The sequence below is a fragment of the Mchenga conophoros genome, linkage group LG23, assembly GCF_057382185.1.
Source record: "Mchenga conophoros isolate Kocher_MC1m ecotype Shallow Benthic linkage group LG23, M_conophoros_male_GT1.1, whole genome shotgun sequence".
In the NCBI taxonomy this organism is placed as follows: Eukaryota; Metazoa; Chordata; class Actinopteri; order Cichliformes; family Cichlidae; genus Mchenga; species Mchenga conophoros.
In genome coordinates, this window is record NC_140547.1 from 21,059,992 (window position 1) to 21,084,011 (window position 24,020).

Sequence of the window (24,020 nt, forward strand, 5' to 3'; positions counted from 1 at the left end):
GGAAAACACATAGAGCAGTTACTCAAACTGAGTTACATGAAGACCAAGCTGGGATAAAACCTGCAGCAGTATTAGTGTTTTTCTATTTTCTTTGCTTGTTTGTTTTTACCCGATACGAAGGCCACTTTCTCTCTGAGCACCGTCAGGACATCGACTGCCCGGACACACTCGGCTTTACCAGAACCTGAAAGACAGATAGAGGAAATCTTGAGCTGCTGGCTTTTGTCTAGTCCAGCTAGAGATCTACCACCATAGGAACCCCAAATCAAAGGTGAAACACAAACACTCTTCAAGCCCCCTTTATCAACGGCCTACTTTTTTTCTGATTGGCCAACATGTCTATTGTTGAAATATTTCTAATCACATTATTTTCAGCAGCTTTCTTCACTTCACCACCAACTTTCTATCAGTGGGGCATTGTGAAACTGGCATGAATACTGTGTCACCCACACTACCGACCACACTGGGATGCCGTCATGTAAAAATATTACTAAGAGTGGTCAAAAACTCCACACTGACTTATCGTTCCAGCTCAAGATATTTGAGTGGGACCAGTGTGGTGAAAAACACCTACAGGCTGAAAGTTAGGAAATAAAGGACAAGGAAACATCAAACTACTTCCTCTCATCTACCAAAATCAGGCTTCAGCACGAGGAGCTGACAGACATTTCAATTAAAAAGCTCCTGCAGCTCAGGGAGCATGTCTTTGTGTACTTGTATGCCTATATTTGTGAGGACTGTGCTGAATTTAAGACCCTGTGAGGACATTATCTCTAAAAAACCCCCACAAAGGTCTGTTTTCAGGGGTTGAGATGTGCTTTTAACATTTGATCAGGTTTAGGTTTGTCATGGTTTAGGAGCCTGAAAACACATTTTGTCATTGGCAGTCCCCACAAAGCTAGGAGTACAAACATAAGTGTGTGTTGCAGACGGCCTCCCATGTGCGTCAGATCATCCTCCACAGCGGGGAGAAAGCTAATCCAACACACACACACACACACACACACACACACACACACACACACACACACACACACACACACACACACAATGAAGGCATTAAACGTCTCACATTAGCAGCTCAACGAGCAGCAATAACCCTCAGAGAGAAAACCTAAAAACAGGAAGGAGAAGAGAAACACTTCTGCAACTTAAGCTCCCTGCTTGCAGCACCCTATTTCTCCTTCTCCATCCGTGTCTGTCAGACTGACCCAGACTGACTTATTAACTAATCAGCTTCAGACCCCTGATAATCCATCAAGGGTTTTAGTCAGGCCACACCCATGTGTGATAATAACCCAAATAACCTACACATAAATTCACTGTGATAAGAATATTTACTTCAAACAGAAAGTAGAAAAGCCCCAAAAGACTATGGGAATGACTGAAGACTAAATGTGATTTAAACCATAGGCTGTTACAAAAATAAACCATCCAAATTATGGAGTTCATTTTCAATATTTTCTGCAAAAAAATCAACCAACAACAATAACAGAAGTCAAACTGTGTTCTACCTTCAGATGACTAATGAGCTGCACTGTTTTGCATCCGGTCCCCATGTGGAAAAATACCCTGATTTGGTCAATGAATCTGTAAGCAGGCCTCTTCATTTTAGCTTTCACCAACAGCTATTTTTTACCAAAGGAAGGACAAACATCAACAGCACTGTACCTCCTTTCTCTTCCTTTATGGTTAGAACTCCCTAATCTTCACCTAACGGTGCGGGGTACCTGTAGTATATCTGCTGATTTCCATGTTTGCATCCATGAGCCCTACATGGCCTGTGTAGGTTTTTGGTCATCCAGGTCATGGAAGTCTTATGCTCTTGAGTTGACAGCAACTAGACATATTTTTTGATTCTTGATTCTCATTCAGAGGGCTTCTTCAGTTCGAAAGGCTCACGGCGAGTCCTAGGTATTTAAGCTCTAGTGGGATTAGAAAAGTCCCTAATTACCTATATACTTTGCTTCACAACTTTGCTCATATATTTATTAAACAACTAAGCTAAAGACAGGGTGGGTGAACGGTTATTAGGACCACCTCCAGGGTCACAACTCCACTACTGTTCTACTGGTTTTTTTTTCTTTTCAATTCTTTTTTTTTTTTATTACTTTGTACTTGAATGTGTGGTGAGGCATAGGGCTGCTTTACTGGGTCCAGCGCTGATTTAATTTTTGTGATGTTAATTAACTGCTTATCAGTTAATTATACCTGGGATTCCTCACCAGCTGTTAGAGCTGAAAAAAACAAAAACAAAACACTTGGATGAGAAATGAAATATTTTGATGAATCTAAAAACAAGTTACAGTTTCCTTCAGTTCAAGTACTTAAAGTCTTGCTTTATCATTAAACAATCCCTTTAAGACTCTTTTTATATGTGAATAACCATGAAGAAAAACATCTTGGAAAATATAAAATTTCCCAGTGCTTAGACCCTGCAGGAGTAATTTGTAGACTTGCAGTGAATTACTGAAGACTTTACTAACTGTCTTTTGGAAATGGGAAGATGCATGTTTAATGACAATTGGGTTTAGAATAACTGTTTCTCTTGGTGATTAAACTCAGCCTTGCTGCTTTCAGATGACTGCTGAGCTACACTGTTTTAATCCTTTTCCCATGTGGCAAAATACCCAGACTTCTTCTGTTCCATAAGTCGAGTCTTATAATAGAAAGTCAAAAGAACTTGATTGTTTTCTCCATATTTGAAAGAATGCTAGGTTCTGCTTGGGTCTGAGTAACTGTAAATTTTATAATTAGATGCTGAGTGGAAGGGTCCATGTGGACGCCCACATGCCTGCCAGTTTTTGTGACTGTACAAACTCATCTGCAGAGACTTTGAATTACTATGCACCGACTATGCTTGTGCCCCAGGCAGCAGACTTCAAGTGGACTTCAAAAGAAATATAACAGGAGTGACTACTCAACTGTGGCATCTCCAGCTGTCCGTGTTCTCGACAGAGTATAATAAGGGCTAGCTTCTCACCTTCAGTCAGGAGCCCTTGGTGCCACATTGTACCTCTGCAGTGTAACTGTTCAACGTGCAAGGTTACCAAAGCAAACTAGAATAGTTAACACAAACCATCATCTTTACTTACATCTCTACAAGAAAATGGTCTGCACTTCATGATCCGGCAAAAACGAAGAACCTAAACAAGCAACATGCTAAAACAAAGCTGCCTGGTGTCCAGGCTAACAATCAGTCTTTCAAGTAGGTGTTTGCTCTCATCTGAGAGTTTGAATGGATTGGACCGGACATCAAAGGCTATAATGCGCTATGAAGACAACTTTCCACTGTTCTTTGGTCAAAGTAGCTAAAGGTCATTTGCTCAAGAAAGAAACTTGAGATTGAGATCAGGGGTATAGTTGCAGCTCAGTAAAAGCAAGCGGTGGTGAGCCATCTTCACTGAATCAATCAATAGTATTAATATTTTAAGGAAACCCCACCTATTGAATAATAAAATAAGATATAAAAGTCCATTTAAACATTAATTGACTATATCCACTGTATCCTACAGAGGGCAGTGGTGGGCTTGAGACTGTCTCAGCTGATGTTGGGCACAAAAGACTTCAGCCTTCAATAGATCTGCAGCAATTACGCTTGGTTAATGATTACTGGAACCAGCTAATGGACAGAAAATCAATCAGCATCTAGTTTAACATTCTGATAAGTAGTTTTTCAAAGATTTCATAGTTTGTGCTTCCCATACAGGAGAACTGGCCACTGTTCCTCAGCTGACATGATAGCAAATTACTTTTGAGTGTTAAACTCAGAAAGCAGATATTTGTTGATGTGATTTTGAGCTCTGTGAGAATCTCTGTATGGTTAATCAATCAGTCGATTAGTAAATTAATCTGCGCTGAAAATCATGGTTAGTTGCAGTGGTGGGCTTCAAGCTGTGGATCAAATACATTTGGGAATCAGTGTCCAATGTTTAAATTAAAATGCAAAATCATTCAATTTGAATTTAGTTGCATCCCATTAAAAAAACCTAAACTCCAGTTCCTGCTCTGATTTCTTTAGCCTGAGATGAGCTTCCCAATGTGCTGCAACTGATGGGTTTTTTTCTGTGATAAATCATCAATAAGAACACTGAGAGCAGGCAGTTCTTTATCGCTACCGAGTTAAACTCCACACTCCTGCTCTTCACTTGCTGCTGTTTGTCGTGAATTAGCCGAATTTGAAAAAAAAGATGATGAATGTGTTGGAGTGGGTGGACCTGTTGTTAATATATGGCAGCTCTGAGAGCAGAAGCTAACAGCCTGCAGACGCTAATGAGTCGCTGGTGGGTGTTTGAGGTCTGTTCGAGTGTAAATACAACTGAACCTGGCACGTTCCGCCACATCTGATTGATCCTCGATCGGTTGTCAATCAAGGTGACACCATCGAGATTTGGAGGAGGGATTTCCACTCTGATAAAGCTGTCTGACACCAATAAAACACTCACTCTCTGAGTCAGTCACAAGCTGAAAATAGCGGCTGTGCAGAGCACATGAAAAGCCTTCAGAGGAACTTGCTGTCAGTCTGTCAGGACTCATCACACTGATTACACAACAAAAACTAATGAATATATTTCCCCGCAGTGTCCTCTGAATCTCTAAAATGTCAGCCTCGTGGATTTGAAGACATCGCAGTCCGAGGCCAAAAATACAACATTACTTTCTTTTTCTGAGTGACCCTGGTGCCATTTCTCTGCTTGTAAAAACAGCCTCGAGACATCCAGTTTTTATGTTGCCCAAAATGAACTACACTGACATATAGCCTGATCTGAGAAAGAGCTACAAACAGTGTTACTCACAGCCGTTCCATCGTGAATGCAGCTTCATTCACAGAAAAATCACACAAACTGCTTTACAGTTTAACCATCAGCTGCTCCACAATAAAAGTCTGCCAAATACTTCACAATAAAAGTCTGTCAGCTTCTTCACAATAAAAGTCTGTAAGATGCTTTACAAAAAAATCTGTCAGCTGTTTCACAATCAAAATCTGTCAAATACTTCACAATAAAAGTCTCCCAGCTGTTTCACAATCCAAATCTGTCAAAGACTTTACAATAAAGGTCTGTCAGCTGCTTCACAATAAAAGTCTGTAAGATGCTTTACAATAAAAATGTGTCAAATACTTCACAATAAAAGTCTGTCAGCTGCTTCCCAATGAAATGCCATCAATACTTCACATTAAAAGTCTGTATACTGCTTCATGCTCCTATGTGAAATAATGAAATTCTTTTAGCCTCAGTGTTTCTACTTTCCATTAGTTGCATTGTGTAACTTGCTGTTACTGACAGTGCTGTCAGTGGTTTTGCTAAAATATCTTCTTCCATAATGTTCACAGCAGCTGATTACTGTACATTTAAACCTACACTTGTTCTACTCAAACACCATTTAGCTGATTTCTTGTTACTGTAAGCTATTTGACTTCTGCAAGTTATTATTATTCCTACTTTGTCTTACAGCTATAACCTTCCTGGAACACGACACAGCCCCACGTTGGTTGCTTGCCAGTTAAAATGTGATAATGTGTGACTGAACACAGCGTAAAAGCATAAAATCAACTGATAGAGAGCCCTGAGATCATTAAAGATCATCTGGATTGTTTGTATGTAACTGAAAGCAGAGATGCTGTAATTCATAATGACGCTGATGAGATGCAGTTTTCCTTCATGGTCAATTGCCTGATAACAGTCTAGCAGAAAAGATAAGTACATCACATCCATTTAGCAGCGCTTTTGTCCAAAACATGAAGAGGCTGCTGGGACTGAGCAACCAACCCTGTGAACGATGGCCAACCTGCTCTAAACCACTGAGCTACAGCTGTGGCAAATATTTAAATTACCACAGGGAGCTTGCCAAACAGACACCACAGGTCCCTTTGGGGACCCGTGGGGCTGTGTCCCACTTTTCCCTCCTGGTAATCCAGCTTTTCCTATATCCATATGTTAGGTTTGTAGTCATTTTAACCCATGGCTGGGTTATTTTATTTTTTTATTTATCCAACACTTTATTTTTAGGTTTTTAATATGCAACGGAAGAAATCAGAAGAAATTTCTAATTCTGCTTTCTGTCAGAAATGTTTCCCATAACCCTCAAAATTCAGGTCAGTTTGCCTGCTGAGCACATGTCCTGAACCATATCTGACTGGTGCTGCTCTTTACATCTTCACATAGATTTTCTTGCTACTATCAGCAAAACATTAGCAAGGTTGTCGAGCTATATCCTTGTAAAGCCTCCTCAGTGTTCCTTATATTCTGTACATCCCAGCATATTTAATTGGAACAACAAAGCCTTTAATGCCTTTTGACATTTGTGTGGTTCTAAAAACACAGTCTGGTTTGTCTCATGGATGGTCTGCTTGGTTAATGCATGCCTCTGTGCAACAGCCACTTTTTGCAGTTCTGTTTTATTTTCTTCTGGTTTCTAGTTTTATTGGTTGTGTTTATTATCATTAGCTGCCATTAGAAATTATTATGTTTTATTCCTTTGAGGCACTGATTTCAGGAATTCTACTTCTTCCTAGATTCCTTGCTGGCCTAATTTTGCTCTTTTGAAGAGATTTCGTGAAGAAACAAGTTTCACTCTTGTAGCTGAACAATATTTGGCTCTTACTATGCTATGTTTGATTCACCAAAATGAATCCCAACCACTACTGAAGGGCAGCAGTGAAATTTGTGAAGCTAATAAGGCTGTTTGGTCCACTAGCCTTAGGCTTTATTATGCTTATTCATAGTCATATCATACCACAGTTTGTGAACTGTAGACTAAGGTCGCATTTCACTATATTAAATAATCTTCGGATTGGTTTTTCAACTATCTCTTCAATCTTTCGGTAAGTAAACGTTTAGAAAATATTTTTTTCAAGTTCACTGTGATGTCCTGTTTTCTCAGACCAACAGTCTGACATTCAATAAAGGAAAGCTGCAAGTATATCCGAGAAGCTTTTATTAATTTTTTTTTTTTAAGTGTCATTATGCAGCTCCTAATTACCTCTGCCAAGGTCATGAAAATAGTTGTATGTTCAAATATGAGAAGCTGATTAACTGATCATCAAAAAAAGCTTCTGATTACTTTCATTATTCAGTACACATTCTGAAATTACCTCCGCCAAGGTTAAGTCCTCTGAAGAATTAAACAAAATCTACGGCGCCAGCTCACAGAAATGTTTGTGGAGACGTAAAGCGTGCTAAATTTTGGCGTATAAGCCTCAGTCAGACAGCCATGTGTAGCCTTTATCCACTAGTACCTACTCAGAAAAATAGAGACCAGTCGATAAACACAGAGTTTATTCCATCACTGGTGGGCAAGTGGTTGTTGGTTTACGGTACCTCTCAAAAGGTATACGGTGCTACACTAAAAACACTGATTGTGATTGATTTGGTCGCTAATAGATTGAGTGGCCTACAATTTGCATGGAAAACACTGACTTGTCTGCAAAAACTCACCATTTACTCTCTGAGTGCTTTTAAAACTGTACAAAGTGAAGTACAAATCGTATCTTCAAAGTAAAAGTCTTACTGTCGCAACCAACATGTTTCAAAAAGGTGAACATTCTCAATCACAGTCAAACATTTCACAGCTTCAGTGCTTCTTGGCAAGTAGTTGGCAAGTGTTTGCAAACAAGATGGTGTTCAATGACAAACAATGGGCAACTGCAGTAATCTTAGAGCACCTAAAACAATCACAAAAAGGTTTTTGATGCACCACCATATACCGCTTTGCAACCAACCAATTGCCAGCAACCACCAACTAGTTCTCTAATGACCAGTGTTTATTGGGTCTTTAGCCGATCTCTAGGATTAAAGCTGGAGGTGTGTTTAGACAAGTAACTTCTGAATCATCTATCCATTTTCGTCATGGGGTATGCTGAATTCCTTAGATCAAGGTGAGTTCAAAGAAAAAGTTCAAACTTTTCCTGAGGCCACAATTTTTTTTTCCAGCTGGCACTAAATTTGGCACAGATGATCTTCAGACCAATCCTGACAGAAGTTATCAGATGGATTTGGGATATCAAAAGCACCAGTCAATCACAGACAATCAAAGGGTCATATCACAGCAAGACATTACACTATCGTAACCAGCTTTAACTGGTGGACCATTTTTAGGAAGCGCAACCAATTCACCAATTATACCCCCCAAAACCCTAAAAGATGACACTAGAGAACTTAATGTCTGGTTTCACTATAAATGAATCTGTTAACTCTGGTTTTATTTCATTATTTAGCCCATAAAGCAACAAGAAACCAAACCAGTTGCAGAGAAAAGCAGTAAATCTTTCAAAATGACAATAAGTCTTCCGGGCTTCATTTGCCTTAATATCACTTTTTCATTATATTAAGAAAAATTAAGACTAATATGTGCTGTATTAAACCCATCCACCTACTATACATAGTTCAGATGGACACCGTGCTGTAGTGCAGATTTGTGGTACTTGTACTTCAAGTATTTCCTTTTCATGTTAACTCGTCCCTCTACTGCAGCTTTATTTAGATCAAGCACATTTTCATCCTCTGTAGTACGAGGATTCGCTGCTTCTCCTTTTTCCCTTTTTGCTTTTTCTCAGCCACTTCACACAGCCGAAGAGGAAATCATCAGCGGATTGATCAGCGGGGAAAATAATTAGCTGCAGTCCTGATCATTAAAATAAATAAGAAACAATCACACGTTCATCTCAGAAAAGCTTCAGGAAAGACAGAAAATCCATTACATTTGCTAAGTGATGGATCATTTTTTGTGTCATTTTTAATTAAACATTTTCAGGCAGCAGCTTCTTAAATGTGGATGTTGAACATTCTCCAATTTCTGTGATATTATGTCAAATTTGGGTTTTTTTGTTTTTAACAGCTTATCCAGCTTAAGGAGATGGAAGTTGGAGGGGTGAAAGGTGACCCAACAGTCATAATAACTGTTTTACTGTATGTCCAGATATATACACTAAAATAGTTGATTATTCCCAGATTCCCAGATGGGCTGGTAGTAGTTACCACTGGTTGGAGCCTCTCAAATATGTCCTTCGATGTTTTCTGTCTGCAGGTTTATATAAAAATTTACAGCCTGATTGCACAGCAGCCAAAAGCACAAACATGGTCCAGATGTCCTGTTCGGGGACTCCATTTAGCTGCTTTGCTGAGCTGGGCTGCCTGGGTCGCCATCTACCTGTCAGTCAAAGAGGCCACACCCCTCACAATGCAAACTTTAAGCCTCTACAGCAGCTGCAACCATGTGTATTTCTGTTGTACAGGTAGATATTTTAACATGGGAGTCTATGAGGACTGACTCACTGCTGGAGCCTGCCTCCAGTGGACATTTGGGGAACTGCAGTTTTTGGTGCTCTATCTGCATTTGCCTGGAAAGACGATTGTTTGACGATTGTTTGAGCAAACTTTGTAAAAAAAAAAAAAAAAAGAAAGAAAGAAAGAAAGAAAGAGACAGAGAGAGATCAAAACGAGCTGGAGGAGCAGCTTGCCTCCAACATATAGACCTCAGTGTGTTCGTGGGGTCGGTTGGGGGGGCTGGAGGTTTCGGGGGCTCCTGCACAGCTCCTGCTGCCTCCACCTCTAGATACAGTGTTTCAGTGTTAGAATATAAAATACACACACACTACATTACATCACACACATGTTCAATAAGCAAGGAGGCCTTCCCATAATCCTCCTTGGTGGGACCCCCTACACACACACATCTGAGCGACAGGACAGAGAGATGCTGACACACACACACATTCATGGTATGTAGCATATAGGGCACACACACACTGAGTCAATGGGCGGATGTGGAGGCATCATGGCGACAGCAGCTCTCTCTCTCACACACACTCACTCACACACACACACACACACCCTACCTGCCGTCGCCAGGCCGTCCGGGCCCGCTTCTCCTCCTCCATCCACCGGATTCATCCTCCCTCCTCCTCCTCGCGCTGCTCCGCCGCCCTCCTCCTCCTCGCGCTCTCTCCTCCGTTATGTACCGTCGCTCGCTCCGCTCCTCGCGCCTCCTCCCTGCCTACCCGTCCATCCCTGCTGCTTTACATCAGATCGGGTCGGTGCAGGCTCGGTCGGATGTGTTCCCCTCCTCCCGGTACCGATCACTACTGCATCCTCCCCGGCTCAGCCTCGACTGTCCTCCTCCTCCTCTTCCTCCTCCTCTTGCTGCTGCTGCTGTTCTTACGTTACCGTGATCCCGCGCGGCATCTCATCACATCACGTCACCGTTACTGCCTCCGTTACCGTTACTGCCCCCGGTATCCCCCCCTCAGTCTCTCTCTCTCTCTCCTCCTGTCGGTCCAGGCGGACGGACGTTCTGTGTCGGTGTGTGTCTCAGCACGCAGGCGCACCGGAGAGATGGAGGGGGGCGCTATGCACGAGGGCTGCAGCATCTGCTGCACCGCTCCCCACCCCCTGCTCACCCCCCGTTACTATAACGTTAAGGCTGCCGTCGGTACTACGAGCGCGGCTCCCGTTAACGTGACGGAGGCTGACGCCATCGGCTTACTCAGCCTCCACTTTATTATATTATATTAAATTATATTAATTATAATATATTTATTATATTATCCTCTTATTTAACATATTTATTTTAAACTCTATTATATTTAGAGTATTTCATATCATTTTTAACATTATTTTAAATATATAATAATTTTAGCACACATTTTTATTTTTTAATTATATTAATTTTTTTATTTTCACTTTATAATATGTCGTATTAGATTAATTGTTTTTTCTTGTTTATATTTTCTAGATACTTTTTATTATTGCAGATTATTTTAGATTTAGGTTAAAATTTTTATATCATAATTAAAAAATATATATTGTTTTGTGTGTATTACTTTTTAAATTACGTTATGTTTACATTAAATTAATCGTATAACTTTTATCGCATTTTTTAATTATATTAGAATTTAATTTTAAAACATATATTATATGCTAATATCAATTTATTATTGTAGGCATATTTAATATTTTCTAGATTTTTCTAGATTATGTATTATTCTCATATTATAGACGTTTTCCATCATATACTTTCTTATATATTATTTTATATTATATTAACATATATTTTTTATCCATCCATATTCTTATTTATAAATTCAGGGTCCAGGGGAGACTGAAGCCGTTCCCAGCAGCCATAGAACTGGTATATACCCTGGAGAGAACCCACAGTGGGACAACACTCCACACAGACAAAACACAGTCGGTCCTGGACTCAAACCCAAAACTTTCTTGATGTGGGCCAACAATGCTAAACACTGTACTGCTCTGCTGTTTTCATTCTTTAGATTATATTCTTGTCATACTGAATGCTGTTAGCAATGAAATCCCTTTATTAATGTGCAAATAATACATCGTTAAATCATAAATGAATTAACATAAGCAATTATAATAATGATAATAACACACTTGTGAGATGTTCTCCAACAAATCAGAAAGTTAAAGATTTATTTCACATGACTCAGAAAACGCAAAGAAGTCACACACAGCTGCAAACGTCTGAAGGGAAAAGATAGCAAACCTCCTCAGAAATGAAGAGAAAATAAAGTGCGAAGAAATGTACAATAATATGTTTGAAGTGAAGCTGAGCAGCAGAGGAACCTACACAGCTGAATGAATAAAGCTGCAGCGCCACCTGCAGGAGAGAGAAGCAAACAGCAGACTGACCTCAAACTGCGGGATTAAAACCAAACAGGATAAAAGAGCTGTGATTAACAGCAACAGGGTTTCACCTTTAAATCAGTTTAGTTTCACATTTTTAATCTCCTTTTACTCGGAAAATAAATTGTTATTCTATTCATTAAGCTGCACAAGTACTTTCTTATTTTAATATCTGACCATCTTTGTGAAATTTTTAGAATATATTTCATGCACTTCTAATATTTTTCTACTCATTTAATAAATTTTTGTATTTTTAACTGTGCTTTATTTTTTCCACAATATTATAATTATATATCTTATATTATAATATAATTTTTTTAATTTTTCACATATATTAAAATACTAATAATTATATATCTTGAAAGTATAGCAGAAGTTTTTGATGATTACTTGATTTTTACAACACATAAATTGTGTTAAAATATTTCACTAATTTCACCAAATGCCACTTGCAATATTTAAAATTATTTTTAAGACATGAAAAAAAAAATTTTCACTTTAATTTTCTATTTATATTTTTGTTATTTTAACATGTTTAAACGTTTAAATAAAGATTTTCATTAAAGTTGTTTTTTTCCTGAATGAAACTTTACTGCAGAGGGGTGTGTGCCGTCGCTGCGTCATGACGTCATGTTACCGTAGTAACAGAGGAGTCGTTTGCTTACTCTGTGCTAACAGCTAACAGAACTAGCTCGTTAGATAATAGTCGCCGTTTCTTGAGTTTTTAAGTGAAGGTTTGTAACTCAGCGAGTGACCATAAGTGCTATGTAGACGGCTAATGTAACCGCTTGAGTCACTCAGTGGTATCAAACTGTTAGCTGAGACGACAAACACGAGTCAGGTGAGGCTCTGCAGACACACCGGAAACACTTCTGTCTGTATTAGCTTTAGCGGGGCTTTACTTTGTGTACCTGTACTTTAAAGCCACTTTACCTGAGAGCGTGTTGCACCATCACACAGAATTTCAGATGGAAATGAGAGCACTTTTTTATAGTGCACTGATTTCCTGCATTATGAATTTTCTCTCTACAGAGACCGAAGAGGGTCATTTCGAGACGTTCTAAGACTATAATATTTATACTCTTTATATGAACTCCTAAATAGATTTTTTTCACACTTTGGGACTTTTTTAACTCTTAAAAGTTTAACCCAAGTGCTTCTGTCAACATTTTTAATATTATTTTGTAATTTGTGGAACTTTTAAAAGGTTTAACGGTTTGGAAATATTTAAACACATTAGGAATAGTTGAACTAATATATTAAAAAACTATTTTTGGTGTCTAAGATTTAGGTATGTTAATTCTTGTAATTAGAAGTTTTAATTCTATTTTACAGTTTTTTCTGATTGCTTAAGCACATTTTTTGTAACTATTGGCTAATTTTGCAAAACTCTTCACACAAATAAGAAAACCTGTCACCCAATAATCAAAATATTGTAGTTCTCTTGCAAAAGCAAACACAGCTAGATTAACTCTTCACACCTTCGTAAAAATGGTGTTTCCGTATCAAACAGTACACACAAGCCATCATCTACTAAGCACACAATGCGCCAACTGCACACTGATGGTATGAATACAAAACACATCTGGCTTTTGCTTTCTCTGTGCACAAGGTAGGCTATGTCAGTTTGAGCTCATACTTCTGTCATAGATCCATAAGCATAGAGGGATCCAAACTTCAAGTTCTGGTGTTTATTCAAACACATCAAAACAAACACAAGTGTTTATTTCCAAGTCTAGGATTATTTGCAATCGCCATAATGACTATATGGGTTACTTGGTCTGCAGTGAACATGCTTCTTCTGCCCCCAGCATCTGGTCATCTAGCAATCTGGTCATCTAGCAATTCTGTAAAGTAACAATTTCAGTATTTTTACATCAATGGTATCGGTGTGTTTCTCATTGGCATATGGCAGTGCTACAAATCTTTGTGACTGTACTAACCGATTCTCATTTCAAGATGTCCTTATGGTACTTGCTACAGTGTAGCGGCTCGAGTTAGGCTGGACCCGTTGGCCAGCTACCCTCAGGGTCATTCCACGGTTGATTACATGGTCCACTATCGTAGCTCTGATGTCATCAGCAATTCTATTTCTTACTCTTCCTACCCTTCCTCTCCCCCCTTCTCATCTTCCTCTCCCCCCTCCTCGTCTTCCTCTTGCTCCTCCTTGTCCTTGTCGTCCTCTTCATCCTACTTCTTCACCTCCACATCCTCTTCCTCGGCCTCCTCTACTTCTCACTCTTTTTGCTCCCTCCATTGTACTCCGCACACACAGCTTACCTGTATTATAGTGCTTAGGCTGATTGCAAAGTGAACTAATTATCTAAAAAAGTTTTCACATGTGAAAGTGTGCCAGACAGTTGGCAAATTAGTGTTAATGATAGCCATACATGTGTATACTTTTGCTAGGAGTGTGTTGGAAATTTGGTAATTGAGTGTTGTGCAGTGAATTGTGCCTACAGTTTTGCAAAGTGTGTGTTACAAAATTGCAAACTGAGTGCAAAGCAGTTTTTGTGCTTTTAGTTTTGCAAACTCAGTGAGTGGTTTTGCTATAAGTCTGGATAGTTTTAGAGATTGTGCTACAGGAATCACAGTTAGGGTTTAAGCATTCAGAAAAAACTGTAATCACTTTAATCAATTTAGCTGCTAGAGCGCCCCCTCCCCCCAAAAAAGTGACAAATTCAATGTGCTGTATATATAAATGAAATATAAGTTAATAAAAATGCTAACAAATTTAAATGAACAGAAATGATTGTAATCTTTTAAACGGTTATAGTTTATTTTACCATTTCTATCTGCAATAAAAGGTAAAGAACTCCCTTTTATTTTTAGCTTAATTTAACATCTAATGTTTTGAAAAATTTAATACAGACTTAATGTTTCAAATAAAATTACTGTATTTTTTAAAATATAATTGAAATGCTATCAAATTGCTATTTTAATGTTTTTATTATTTATCATTCTTTTTAAAAACAAAATTATGGTATTTATGTTTTGTATCAGATATTTTGGAAATTATTGTTTTGTGTTTACAGGAAGTTGGAGGTGATGGAGGTGAAGAAGAAGCCCGAGGAAGAGGAGAATGAGCTGGTGTTGGAGCTGAAGGGGCAGCTGGAGAATGAACACCTGACCCCGGTGGAAAAACTCAGACTGCTGAATGATAGCTTAAACAGTGAGAGGCTCACTTCCTGTCAGTTCCTCTGTCAAACAAAATTTCAGAATAAGAGCATGTACAATTCTTTTTATCTTACATTTCCTGTGTTAGATGCTCTGAACTCGGCAGCTGTCCACGTGAACAGTGGCGAGCTGACTCGGCTGAAGTCTCAGCTGTATCTGAGCGGCGTGCTGATCCACTGCGTCCGTGTTCTGTCTCTGCATCCCAGCAGCCTGTGGGGCGACCTGAGTGCCGCTGCTACACTGGCCCACCTCACCAGGTAACCTGAGATCACAGCTTCACTTTAAACTGAGGATTTATTTGAAGGAGGATGGCGATCCCACACCTGTCTGTCTGTCTGCAGCTCCTGCTGTGTGGGGGTGGAGCCTGGCCCACACTCTGAGACCTTTCATCGGCTCTTCCTGCCGTCAGTCGTGGATGCTCTGCTGTCATTGGCTGCTCAGCTGGTGAACCGAACGGAGGTGAGAAGCTTGATTTGGTGGATGTTTGAGCTGAGCTGCAGTCAGATTGAGGATGTAAATCTTTCTGTGTGTGTGTGTGTCAGAATGTGTCTCTCCTCAGGAAGGTGATGGACTCTGTCGGCTGGCTGCTCGCCGCTCACACTCACCTCACAGAGAAAGGTCAGTTGACTACTAAACCTGCAGCTTTCAGTACTAAAAAGACCCACGGGAACTGTGTTTAACCTTACTGTGTTTGTGTGTGTGTGTCTAGTCCTCAGCTCCATCCACTATGAGCAGATCCAGGTGTGTGATGATGTCACTGTGTCTCTGCTCTGTGTCCAGATGTGGATTCAAACCTGCACGGCCAACAGGTAACACACCACCTCCTGTCTGTGACTGTGTCGATAAAGTTTATTCAGACGGACCCCGTCTGTCACATCACTGACCTGTAAGAAAGAAGCATCTGAAAACTTTAGATTAAAATGTTGTCACTACTGAGCTTGTCTGTGAAGGTTCTCAGTCATCCAGGTCATCGTAGTCAAAGGAGCTTGCAAAGAAAAGCATCTGGACTTCTTTAAGTTACTTGAAGACGTTTCACCTCTCATTTGAGAAGCTTCTTCAGTTCTAAGGTCAAATGGTGGGGAGTCCCAGATTTAAACCTAGTGGGAGTAACCCCCCACAGAGGGACAAAAGGACCCCCTGATGATCCTCTAATCGCCTGAGCCAAGGTGTGAAACTGGGTGTGGGTCCGAATCAGCCAGAGTTTCGGGTGAGTTCATTGTGAAACCTGGCCCCACCTTATCATGCGAATTCCTGAGGTCAGATGGCCCAGGATGTGAGTGGGCGTTAAGGCGTCTGGGAAGGGATCTCAAAACTGGATAATAGATGGCAGAGAGTTGGTGTCGTAAACCACCGCCTCTGTTCAAAGATGGTCGCTCACAGTGGACATAGATGGCTTCTTTCACTCCTCTTTCAAACCATCTGTCCTCTCTGTCCAAAATGTGAACATTGGCATCCTCGAAAGACTGTCCTTTATCCTTAAGATGCAGATGGACTGCTGAGTCTTGTCCTGTGGAGGTGGCTCTTCTGTGTTGTGCCATACGCTTGTGAAGTGGCTGTTTGGTCTCTCTAATGTAGAGGTCTGGGCATTCCTCGCTGCACTGTACAGCATACGCCACATTGTTAAGTCTGTGTTTTGGCTTTTTGTCTTTCGGGTGAACCAGTTTTTGTCTGAGCGTGTTGCTGGGTCTGAAATACACCGGGATGTTGTGCTTGGAGAAAACTCTCCTGAGTTTTTCTGATACACCGGCTACATAGGGGATGACAATGTTTTTGCGTCTGTCTTTCTTATCCTCCCTCGCTGGTGTCTGATCTTCTTTTCTGTGCCTTTTTGCTGACTTTAAGAACGCCCATTTAGGATAGCCGCACGTTTTGAGTGCTTCCTTTATGTGTGTGTCATGGGCCGTGGTGCGCGGGCACGAAAGGATCCAGGCGCAGACTCCGAGCTAACAGAAAGACACTTTATTGAAACAACGAAAGGCGACCCGGGGAAATTAGAGAGCAAAACAGAAACTAAAAACCTGGGGAAACAATGATACGAGGAAGCCGGGATCGGGACGGCGGGGGGCTGCAATAGAAAGGGGAGATGATTACTAGGGAGCCAGGAAGCGGGGAAAACATATCAGGACTGAGTTAGAGTAGGGGCTTACGATAGAACGGGACCGTGGGAGCTCGGGAGGGAAGTGTGGCAGTCCGTGGGGGCAGGAAGTCCGTGGGAATGGCGAGTGGGCCAGGTGAGCACCGCGAGATCCAGTTGAGCCGGAGGACAGGCAGGTAGCAGACGCCGAGTAGAAACCTGGACAGAAGTAGGCAGGTTAAACAAAGTTCCAAGCAGAAGAGAATGCACACTTTTCGTGGAAGTCTGGTTACCACTGTGGGGATGACTAACGGACTGGCGTGGAGCATCCGTCAGTGCCGGATTAAGTGGATCTCCGTGTAATCACCGTGATGGAGAGCAGGTGTGCTGGTGATGGCCCAGCCCGGGGGTGTGGCTACCCGAGCATCACGCATTCCACAGACACAGGACCACGGACCATGACAGTGTGTGTTCCTTCTTTTTTCCTTCAGGCTTGGAGGGAACATGTTTTGCCCGGTGGTGTAGGGTCCTAATTAGAGATGGACCGATCCGATATTACGTATCGGTATCGGTCCGATACTGACCTAAATTACTGGATCGGATATCGGAGAAAAATAAAAAATGTAATCCGATCCATTAAATATCACGAAAGCAGCTCACAAAACTTGCAACACGCCGTAACTCACCTCAGAACGTTAGCAGTCGGAGCAGTATGCATCACGTGATAGAGCGGCTGTGGCATGCAGGACCTGTCGGTGGTCTGGATAGCATGTGGAGCTTCGCTAGCAACCCGGCATTTCATCTCCGACAAAGTTATCCCCGAGAGAAGTAAAGCAAGTGTGTAAGTCCATCTCTGAATGTTTGTAAAGCATTCCCACGTTAAGCTTAACAAGCGACTGCCTCTCTCTCTCTCTCTCTCTCTCTCTCCGGCTGCTACTTCAATCATGAAACTGCTTAAATGATCAGCTGATCGGCTTTTCTGTTGCGAGTCCGTCTCTCTTGTTTGTTTTTGGCCCACTTTGCACCAGAAAGAGGAAACCAGCGGCTGAACAACAGCAGAACGTTTAAGCTTGATAAGCTGTTGTTAGAATTTATTTAATATTACTTTCTACACCAGGATCTTTTTTTATGTAGCTGACGCTGGTAACTGTGCAGGGGCGGATCTAGCAAAGTTTAGCCAGGGGGGCCGATAGGGCATGAACAGGGAAAAGGGGGCACAAAGACATACTTTTCTTTCTTATTCTCATTTAAAATGTCGAGCTTTTAATAAATAATTATCTGACACCCAAAGTTTTAATTTGATGTAAAATGAATAGAAGTCAATTACTGTATATAGTGACTATTAAGTCTAATATATATACCCTAGTAAGCTATAGTACTTTTTACTTTGGGAAGGTACCATCTGTGCAGTCTGCAATTTTGTTGAAGAAAGATGTTGAATCTATTTAATATTTCTTGAAAAATAATTGATTTCTGTGCATTTTTTTTCGCACTGCATCAAATTAAGGTTGATTACGTCGATTAAGCATCATGAGGTGGCGCGTGAGGGGTGGTTCCTTATTTTTTATTTATTTATTTTTGTTGTTGCTGGGAGTTGGAACCCTATTAGTTAGGTTGCTTAATATTTACGCTAAGTACTCTTTAAAATACCAGAATAGGGAGGATGGTGTAGGTTTAAGTTTATTAGATTGATCAGTATTGCTGAACTATGAAATATTTTTTTTGTATACAGGTATAACAGAATAGCTTTAGTGTAGTTGTTGTTTTAAACTTGAGTATGAACTTGCAGACTTGCAAAATGCAGCAAGATATTTTAAAAAAACAGTTTTGTTGATTAAAAAACACTATATCGGATTCATATCGGTATCGGCAGATATCCAAATTTATGATATCGGTATCGGTATCGGACATAAAAAAGTGGTATCGTGCCATCTCTAGTCCTAATTACTCCAAGTTTGTGTTCCAGAGGGTGATGGGAGTCAAAGAGGAGGTACTGGTCCATGTGTGTGGGCTTCCGGTAAACTTCGATGTTGAGGTTGCCATTCTCTTCAATGTGCACAATGTGCCTTTCCTGTGTTCCAGGAAAGGCAAACAGTTGTCCTTTGACCTTAGAACTGAAGAAGCTTCTCGGATGAGAGGTGAAACGTCTTCAAGTAACTTAAACAAGTCCAGACGCTTTTCTTTGCAAGCTCCTTTGACCACTACTGAGCTTGTTCTTCTCCCTGCAGCGACTTCCTGTCTGGGTTGAGTGACGATTCCATACTTCTGCTGCTCAACGAGGCCATTGGCCAATTAGCTCTCAGTTCTGACTCTACGGTGGGAGGGGCCTCCCTCAGATTGATCCTTCTTATGGCCAGTCAGCTGGGCCGCTGCCTCCGGCCCCTCCTCCTCAGCTTCAGAGGTCAGTAGTCTCTTGAGGGCTGTGTGCCAATCCAGGGGCAGCATCCTGAATGCATCGGAGGACCCAGCCCACGTAGACCACGAAGGCCAGGTCCAAAGACCGAGAAGGCCGGAAGTGCAAGGCTGTTGCGTCACCGCTGTCTCAGCGGACTTTAATAAACTCAGCTGTCTGCTTTTGGCTATCTAAAATATAACAGGACATTGGAGTAAATTCTAGACCATCTCACACTTCTGTTTAATCAGTTTTCTGTTTAACGTTTATTCAGCTGTGTGAAAACTATAACTTTAATCTCAGCCAAACCGATTTATTAAACAATAACATATTACTTCTATATCATGTTTAACCTGAGTAGCGAAAGACTGCGCAGGGTCAGAAAACGATGTGATGGGAGTCCAGTATTCTGGCCGGCTCTAGTGAGCCTTGACCACCTGGTCAGCTATCAAGCTGGTGGGTAACAGAGGTCTCCAAAAATGTCACAGCAATTTTGCAAATATGTGATGTCTCGATAAACCAAGCAGATATTTGAACTTTACACAGCTACATTTTTGCCTGAAAAAATGTTAAAAGTTTATTTTGTGACCCAGAAAGAGTAATATTTCAAACTCTTTAGCCTCGCTCCTCTGCCATTGCGGTGTTTGAAAAGTATTTCTATATTATTATAAAAATATTATAAATAATAATTTAATTAATAAAGGTTAATAAGAGCAATATTACAACTAAGTAGCTCCCACCATTGTTGGAAACTGGAATTGGTTGGGCTGCGCTATGAATTCTGGGCCACGAAGGATACACCCGACCCATCCTTCAAATTCGGGGAAATGAAGGATGCATTTGTTGGCTGCATTTGGAGCAGCCTTCGAACTGGGACAGCATTCGTCGCCTGGCTGTGATGTAATCGGCCTCCCAATGCAGCCTCCGAAGGATGCAGCTGAATTGGGACATAGCACATGTGTAAGTGTGTCACAGCAGCCGAAAGGTCAGAGGTCACTGTGTGTTTGTGCGTCTGCAGGTCTGGACAGCCTGCTGCACAAAGACTGGAGGGGGCGGGGCTTCGACCGGGGCATTGATCAGCTGATCGCTCTTATCCAATCAGAGAAGGATGTCGTTAGTCAAACACAGGTGGGTTCGCTTTGTTAATTATTAAAGTCATAAAAATATTTTTGTTCTGACATTGTTTTTAAAGGAAAAAAATAATTCTCTGCTAAATTTTAAGTGTATTCAAAATATTTTATTGGTTTATTTAATATTTTTATTTATTTCTTAAACAAAAATATATTTTTAAATGTTTTTTTATTATTTACATTTTTTCTAACATTATATGTAAAAATATTGTCAAAAATAAAACCGATTTTTAAAAATATATATTTTTAGTATTCTTTCATTTTAAATGTTTTTATGTTAACAAAAAAATGTAGTATTTAATTGTTTTTCAAATACAAATTTAAACAAGTTTTCAATTAAATAAAATATATTAATTTTATTATTAGTTATTTAATTAAAACTATATTTTTATATTTAAGTGCCTTATTTGGGATATTAAAATAATTATTTTTAATTTCATTAACAAAATATACTTTGGTAGCTTAAATTTTTCTCTCTCATTATTTTAAAACATTTGACACTGTAAAGCTGAATATGGATTACATTGTTTACCTATTTTATTGAAATAATTATTTTATTTACTTATTCTTTTATTTGTCTCCTGGATGTAGGACAGATTATTTCCTGCCATATAAATAAATTTAAAATAGCATGAGAGAGAATACTTGGCTTGACCTCTGACCCCTGCTGTCTATGTGCAGGGGAGTAGTGAGCATGTGCGGGCGGCATGTGTGATCCAAGCAGCCTGGAGGTCGTATAAGACCAGACGCAGAGTGAAGAGTCTCAACAGAGCCGTCAGTGTCCTGCAGAGGAAGTACAGGTGACTACTTCCTGTTGTTTAGCCAACATGAGAGCACAGAAGCCCCGCCTACCTTAAACCAATTATCAAACTGGAGGTTTCAAACTGTAAGACTTCATGGCAAACTAATCTAGAATTTAATTTATCAGACAGAACTGATGGGGCCCAGTATAAGATGAATATATAATAAATAGGGATTATTTTAAACTGTTAATCATGCAAAGCTACATTAAAAGAGTCAGAGGATTAAAAAACAAAAGAGCTGGAAACAAGCAGGAGCTTGGATCAAAGCAACCTCACAGATGCCTATAGTTCAACCTGTGTGTGTTTGTGTGTCAGGGCTCGGAGAAGGGAGCAACAGCAGCAGAAGGAGGCGCAGCTGTGGGAGGAGGAGCTCAAGTATCAGGTGAACCTTTCTGATTCATATGACAAAACTGTTAATTCTTCTATTCTTCTAAATCCCCCTTAGCTATTCCCAGAGTTACATTTTTAATTTGAAGGCTGTGTGTGTTATATTTACTAAAGCTTGTTCGCCGTGCTGTTTTCAGGTGTGTGTGAGACGTCAGCAGGCAAGGAGGAGGTTCCACCAGAAACAGAGACAGCTGCTGCAGCTGCTTCCAGCAGGTGAGAGACACAAAGCACCTGAAACCACGAGGCAATGTAGAAATCACTAAACCTTAAAATCCCTCCTGTTCAGACTCAGAGCGCCATCTCTCTGGGTTTGTCTTTAGTTTCTGTTAAACTCATGAAGTCTGCGTTTTAGAAAGAAAGAATTCCTGAGAGCAGATTTTAAAATCTTATAAAGGAGACGCCTGTACCTCACAGGGTTTATAATCTCCAATTTTCCTGCACAGCCCAATATTTCTGTCATGAAGTTTAGTGTTCGTTTTTCAGCTAAACCGCTACGATGATTCATCTAAATGAAATGAATCATCAATGCCCTGCGACAGACTGGGGACCAGTCCAGGATGTACCCTGCCTTTTGCATTAAGGCAGCTGGGATAGGCTCCAGCGCCCCCCCCAGCGCAAACCTGAAAAAGATAAGCGGATGGATGGATGGAAATCATAATGAAAGAGAGTCTGGGGACATTTTTGTGTTCTCATGTGGAAGATTTGTTTCAAAATAATGAAATTTTTTTTTTCTAATTTTGTTCAGTGAAGGCTGAACAGAAGTTTGATTTAGGGTTCTGCTTTTAACTGGTGGGATCGTGGTTGGTTTCAAACACCTGTCTCTGTGTTTGTTTGTTCAGACCAGGTGCAGTCATACCTGCAGGAGTGCGAGAATCGAGCCGCTGTGGTGATCCAGAGCTTCTGGCGAGGCTTCAGAGAGAGACGACACTACAGCAGCACGCAGCGGCACATGCTCAGACGAGAGCGAGCTGTCAGGATGCTGCAGAGAGGGGTACACACACACACACATCTGTTAAGTTGTATTCTCTGGAGCTGGTTACTCTTTACTCCGTCTTATCTTACGTTTCTTTCAGGTGCGTCGCTTTCTACACAAACGACGAGCAGCAAAAGTCCCGCCCCTCCCTCCTTTCTGGATTGGTCAGAAAGGTTTGACAGACAGCCGGAGGGCGGAGCTAAAGCAGCAGGTGGATGAGTACATCGCTACACATCAGGTACGAGATTGATTTCAAAAAGTCCTCAACTGTTACCCATGATGTTTTGCACGCTACTGATTTGTGTGTGTGTGTTTGTGTCTGTGCGTGCGCCCTCAGTCGTTCCGTGTCTCTCCTGAGGAGTGTTCCTGCCTCCATGAGGAGGTGCAGCTGCTGCTGCTGTCAGTGCTGCAGACAGGAGCTCAGCAGAGGATGGAGGAGCAGCGGGTAGAGGCACTGCTGGCTCACGTGCACACACAGCTGGAGCTGCTCCGAGGTCCCTCACACACTCACACACAGCTTCACACATCTGGAGTTAAACTGAGATCAGTCGGATCAGTTAATAACAGTTGATCAATTAGTAACCAGTAAACATGTTGGCTCTACAGATGCTCCGCCCCTCTCTGTTGTCACAGAGACAGATGCTGACACCTTCCTGAGCCCGTCGGGTCCCGTCGCTGCTCGTGCCCGTGACGCCCACAACGCCATGCTCCAGGCGAGCCGGCTACCCTGGTGGAGGATGCTGGGAGACACGGACGCAGGTCCTGTGGATCCATTGGGCTCCACCCACCTGCCTGAGCTGGAGGAAGAGCTGGGAGGACTGTACATAGGAGGGACAGTGGCGGACAAGAAACAGACTCAGGTGGACGAAGTCAAACTGTAACGTGATCTCTCAGGTGAAATATGGACTCGCGCATCTGCTGACGAGGAAATGTTCTTATAAACATAGACTGTAAATAAAGGTTGGACATTACCCATTGTAAGTGTCTGTGTTTGGATGAGAGAATGGAATGCTAAGCTATTAACTCAGCCCACACTGTATAGGAGCATCACACAGACCTGATGCCTGCTAATTAGTGGTCAGTAACATCCAAATGAAATCCTAGAATTCCACTCTCCAAAACTGGAATATTTGGTATTGTTGTTAACCACTAAGCAGCCATGTTAGTCTATCAGAAATGCTTCAAAACGGCTCCGACAGCACAAATATGTTTGAAGGTCCGGTACAGGGTTTCCAGTTAGCTAAGGTGAAACCTAGCAAACAGCTAGAAGCTGCCTATCAGTCAAACAGCCCACACCCCTAATTCAATTAAATTCTGTTTTATTTATATTGCGCCAAATCACAGCAACAGCTGCCACAAGGAGCTTTATATTGTAAGGTAAAGACAGTAATCCTACTCTTATCTCCAAATATACTACTGCTGGGCGATTTTAACATCCACAT

At 41.0% G+C, this 24,020-nt stretch overlaps 2 protein-coding genes and 1 long non-coding RNA gene across 6 annotated transcripts in view; 1 reads left to right on the top strand and 2 right to left on the bottom strand.

Moving 5' to 3' along the window:
* The window catches only part of LOC146547154 (kalirin-like), a 58,000-nt gene extending 47,824 nt beyond the window's left edge, over nucleotides 1-10,176 (bottom strand). For all 4 annotated transcript variants that reach the window (XM_085265839.1, XM_085265837.1, XM_085265836.1 and 1 more), the window contains exons 1-2: nucleotides 9,836-10,176; nucleotides 110-184 (exon numbers count right to left, since the gene is read on the bottom strand). In XM_085265839.1, the coding sequence (XP_085121965.1) occupies nucleotides 110-184; nucleotides 9,836-9,890 (130 nt within the window). In that variant the 5' untranslated portion in view covers nucleotides 9,891-10,176. The remainder of the gene's footprint in view (nucleotides 1-109; nucleotides 185-9,835) is intronic.
* Nucleotides 10,177-12,258: 2,082 nt separating this feature from the next.
* Nucleotides 12,259-23,546, top strand: iqcb1 (IQ motif containing B1). The gene is made up of 15 exons (XM_085265891.1): nucleotides 12,259-12,483; nucleotides 14,678-14,814; nucleotides 14,908-15,076; nucleotides 15,161-15,278; nucleotides 15,362-15,437; nucleotides 15,529-15,628; nucleotides 19,122-19,294; nucleotides 20,304-20,413; nucleotides 21,097-21,215; nucleotides 21,534-21,600; nucleotides 21,743-21,818; nucleotides 22,445-22,596; nucleotides 22,679-22,816; nucleotides 22,916-23,072; nucleotides 23,185-23,546. Exons 2-15 carry the CDS (start codon nucleotides 14,691-14,693, stop codon nucleotides 23,457-23,459), a joined length of 1,854 nt encoding a protein of 617 aa, XP_085122017.1. The 5' UTR covers nucleotides 12,259-12,483; nucleotides 14,678-14,690; the 3' UTR covers nucleotides 23,460-23,546.
* LOC146547156 (uncharacterized) lies at nucleotides 16,648-17,794 on the bottom strand. Its single transcript, XR_014890860.1, has 3 exons — nucleotides 17,187-17,794; nucleotides 16,967-17,112; nucleotides 16,648-16,884 (listed from the first exon to the last, which is right to left on the bottom strand). It is a non-coding gene; the product is annotated as an uncharacterized LOC146547156 (long non-coding RNA).
* Nucleotides 23,547-24,020: the final 474 nt, after the last annotated feature.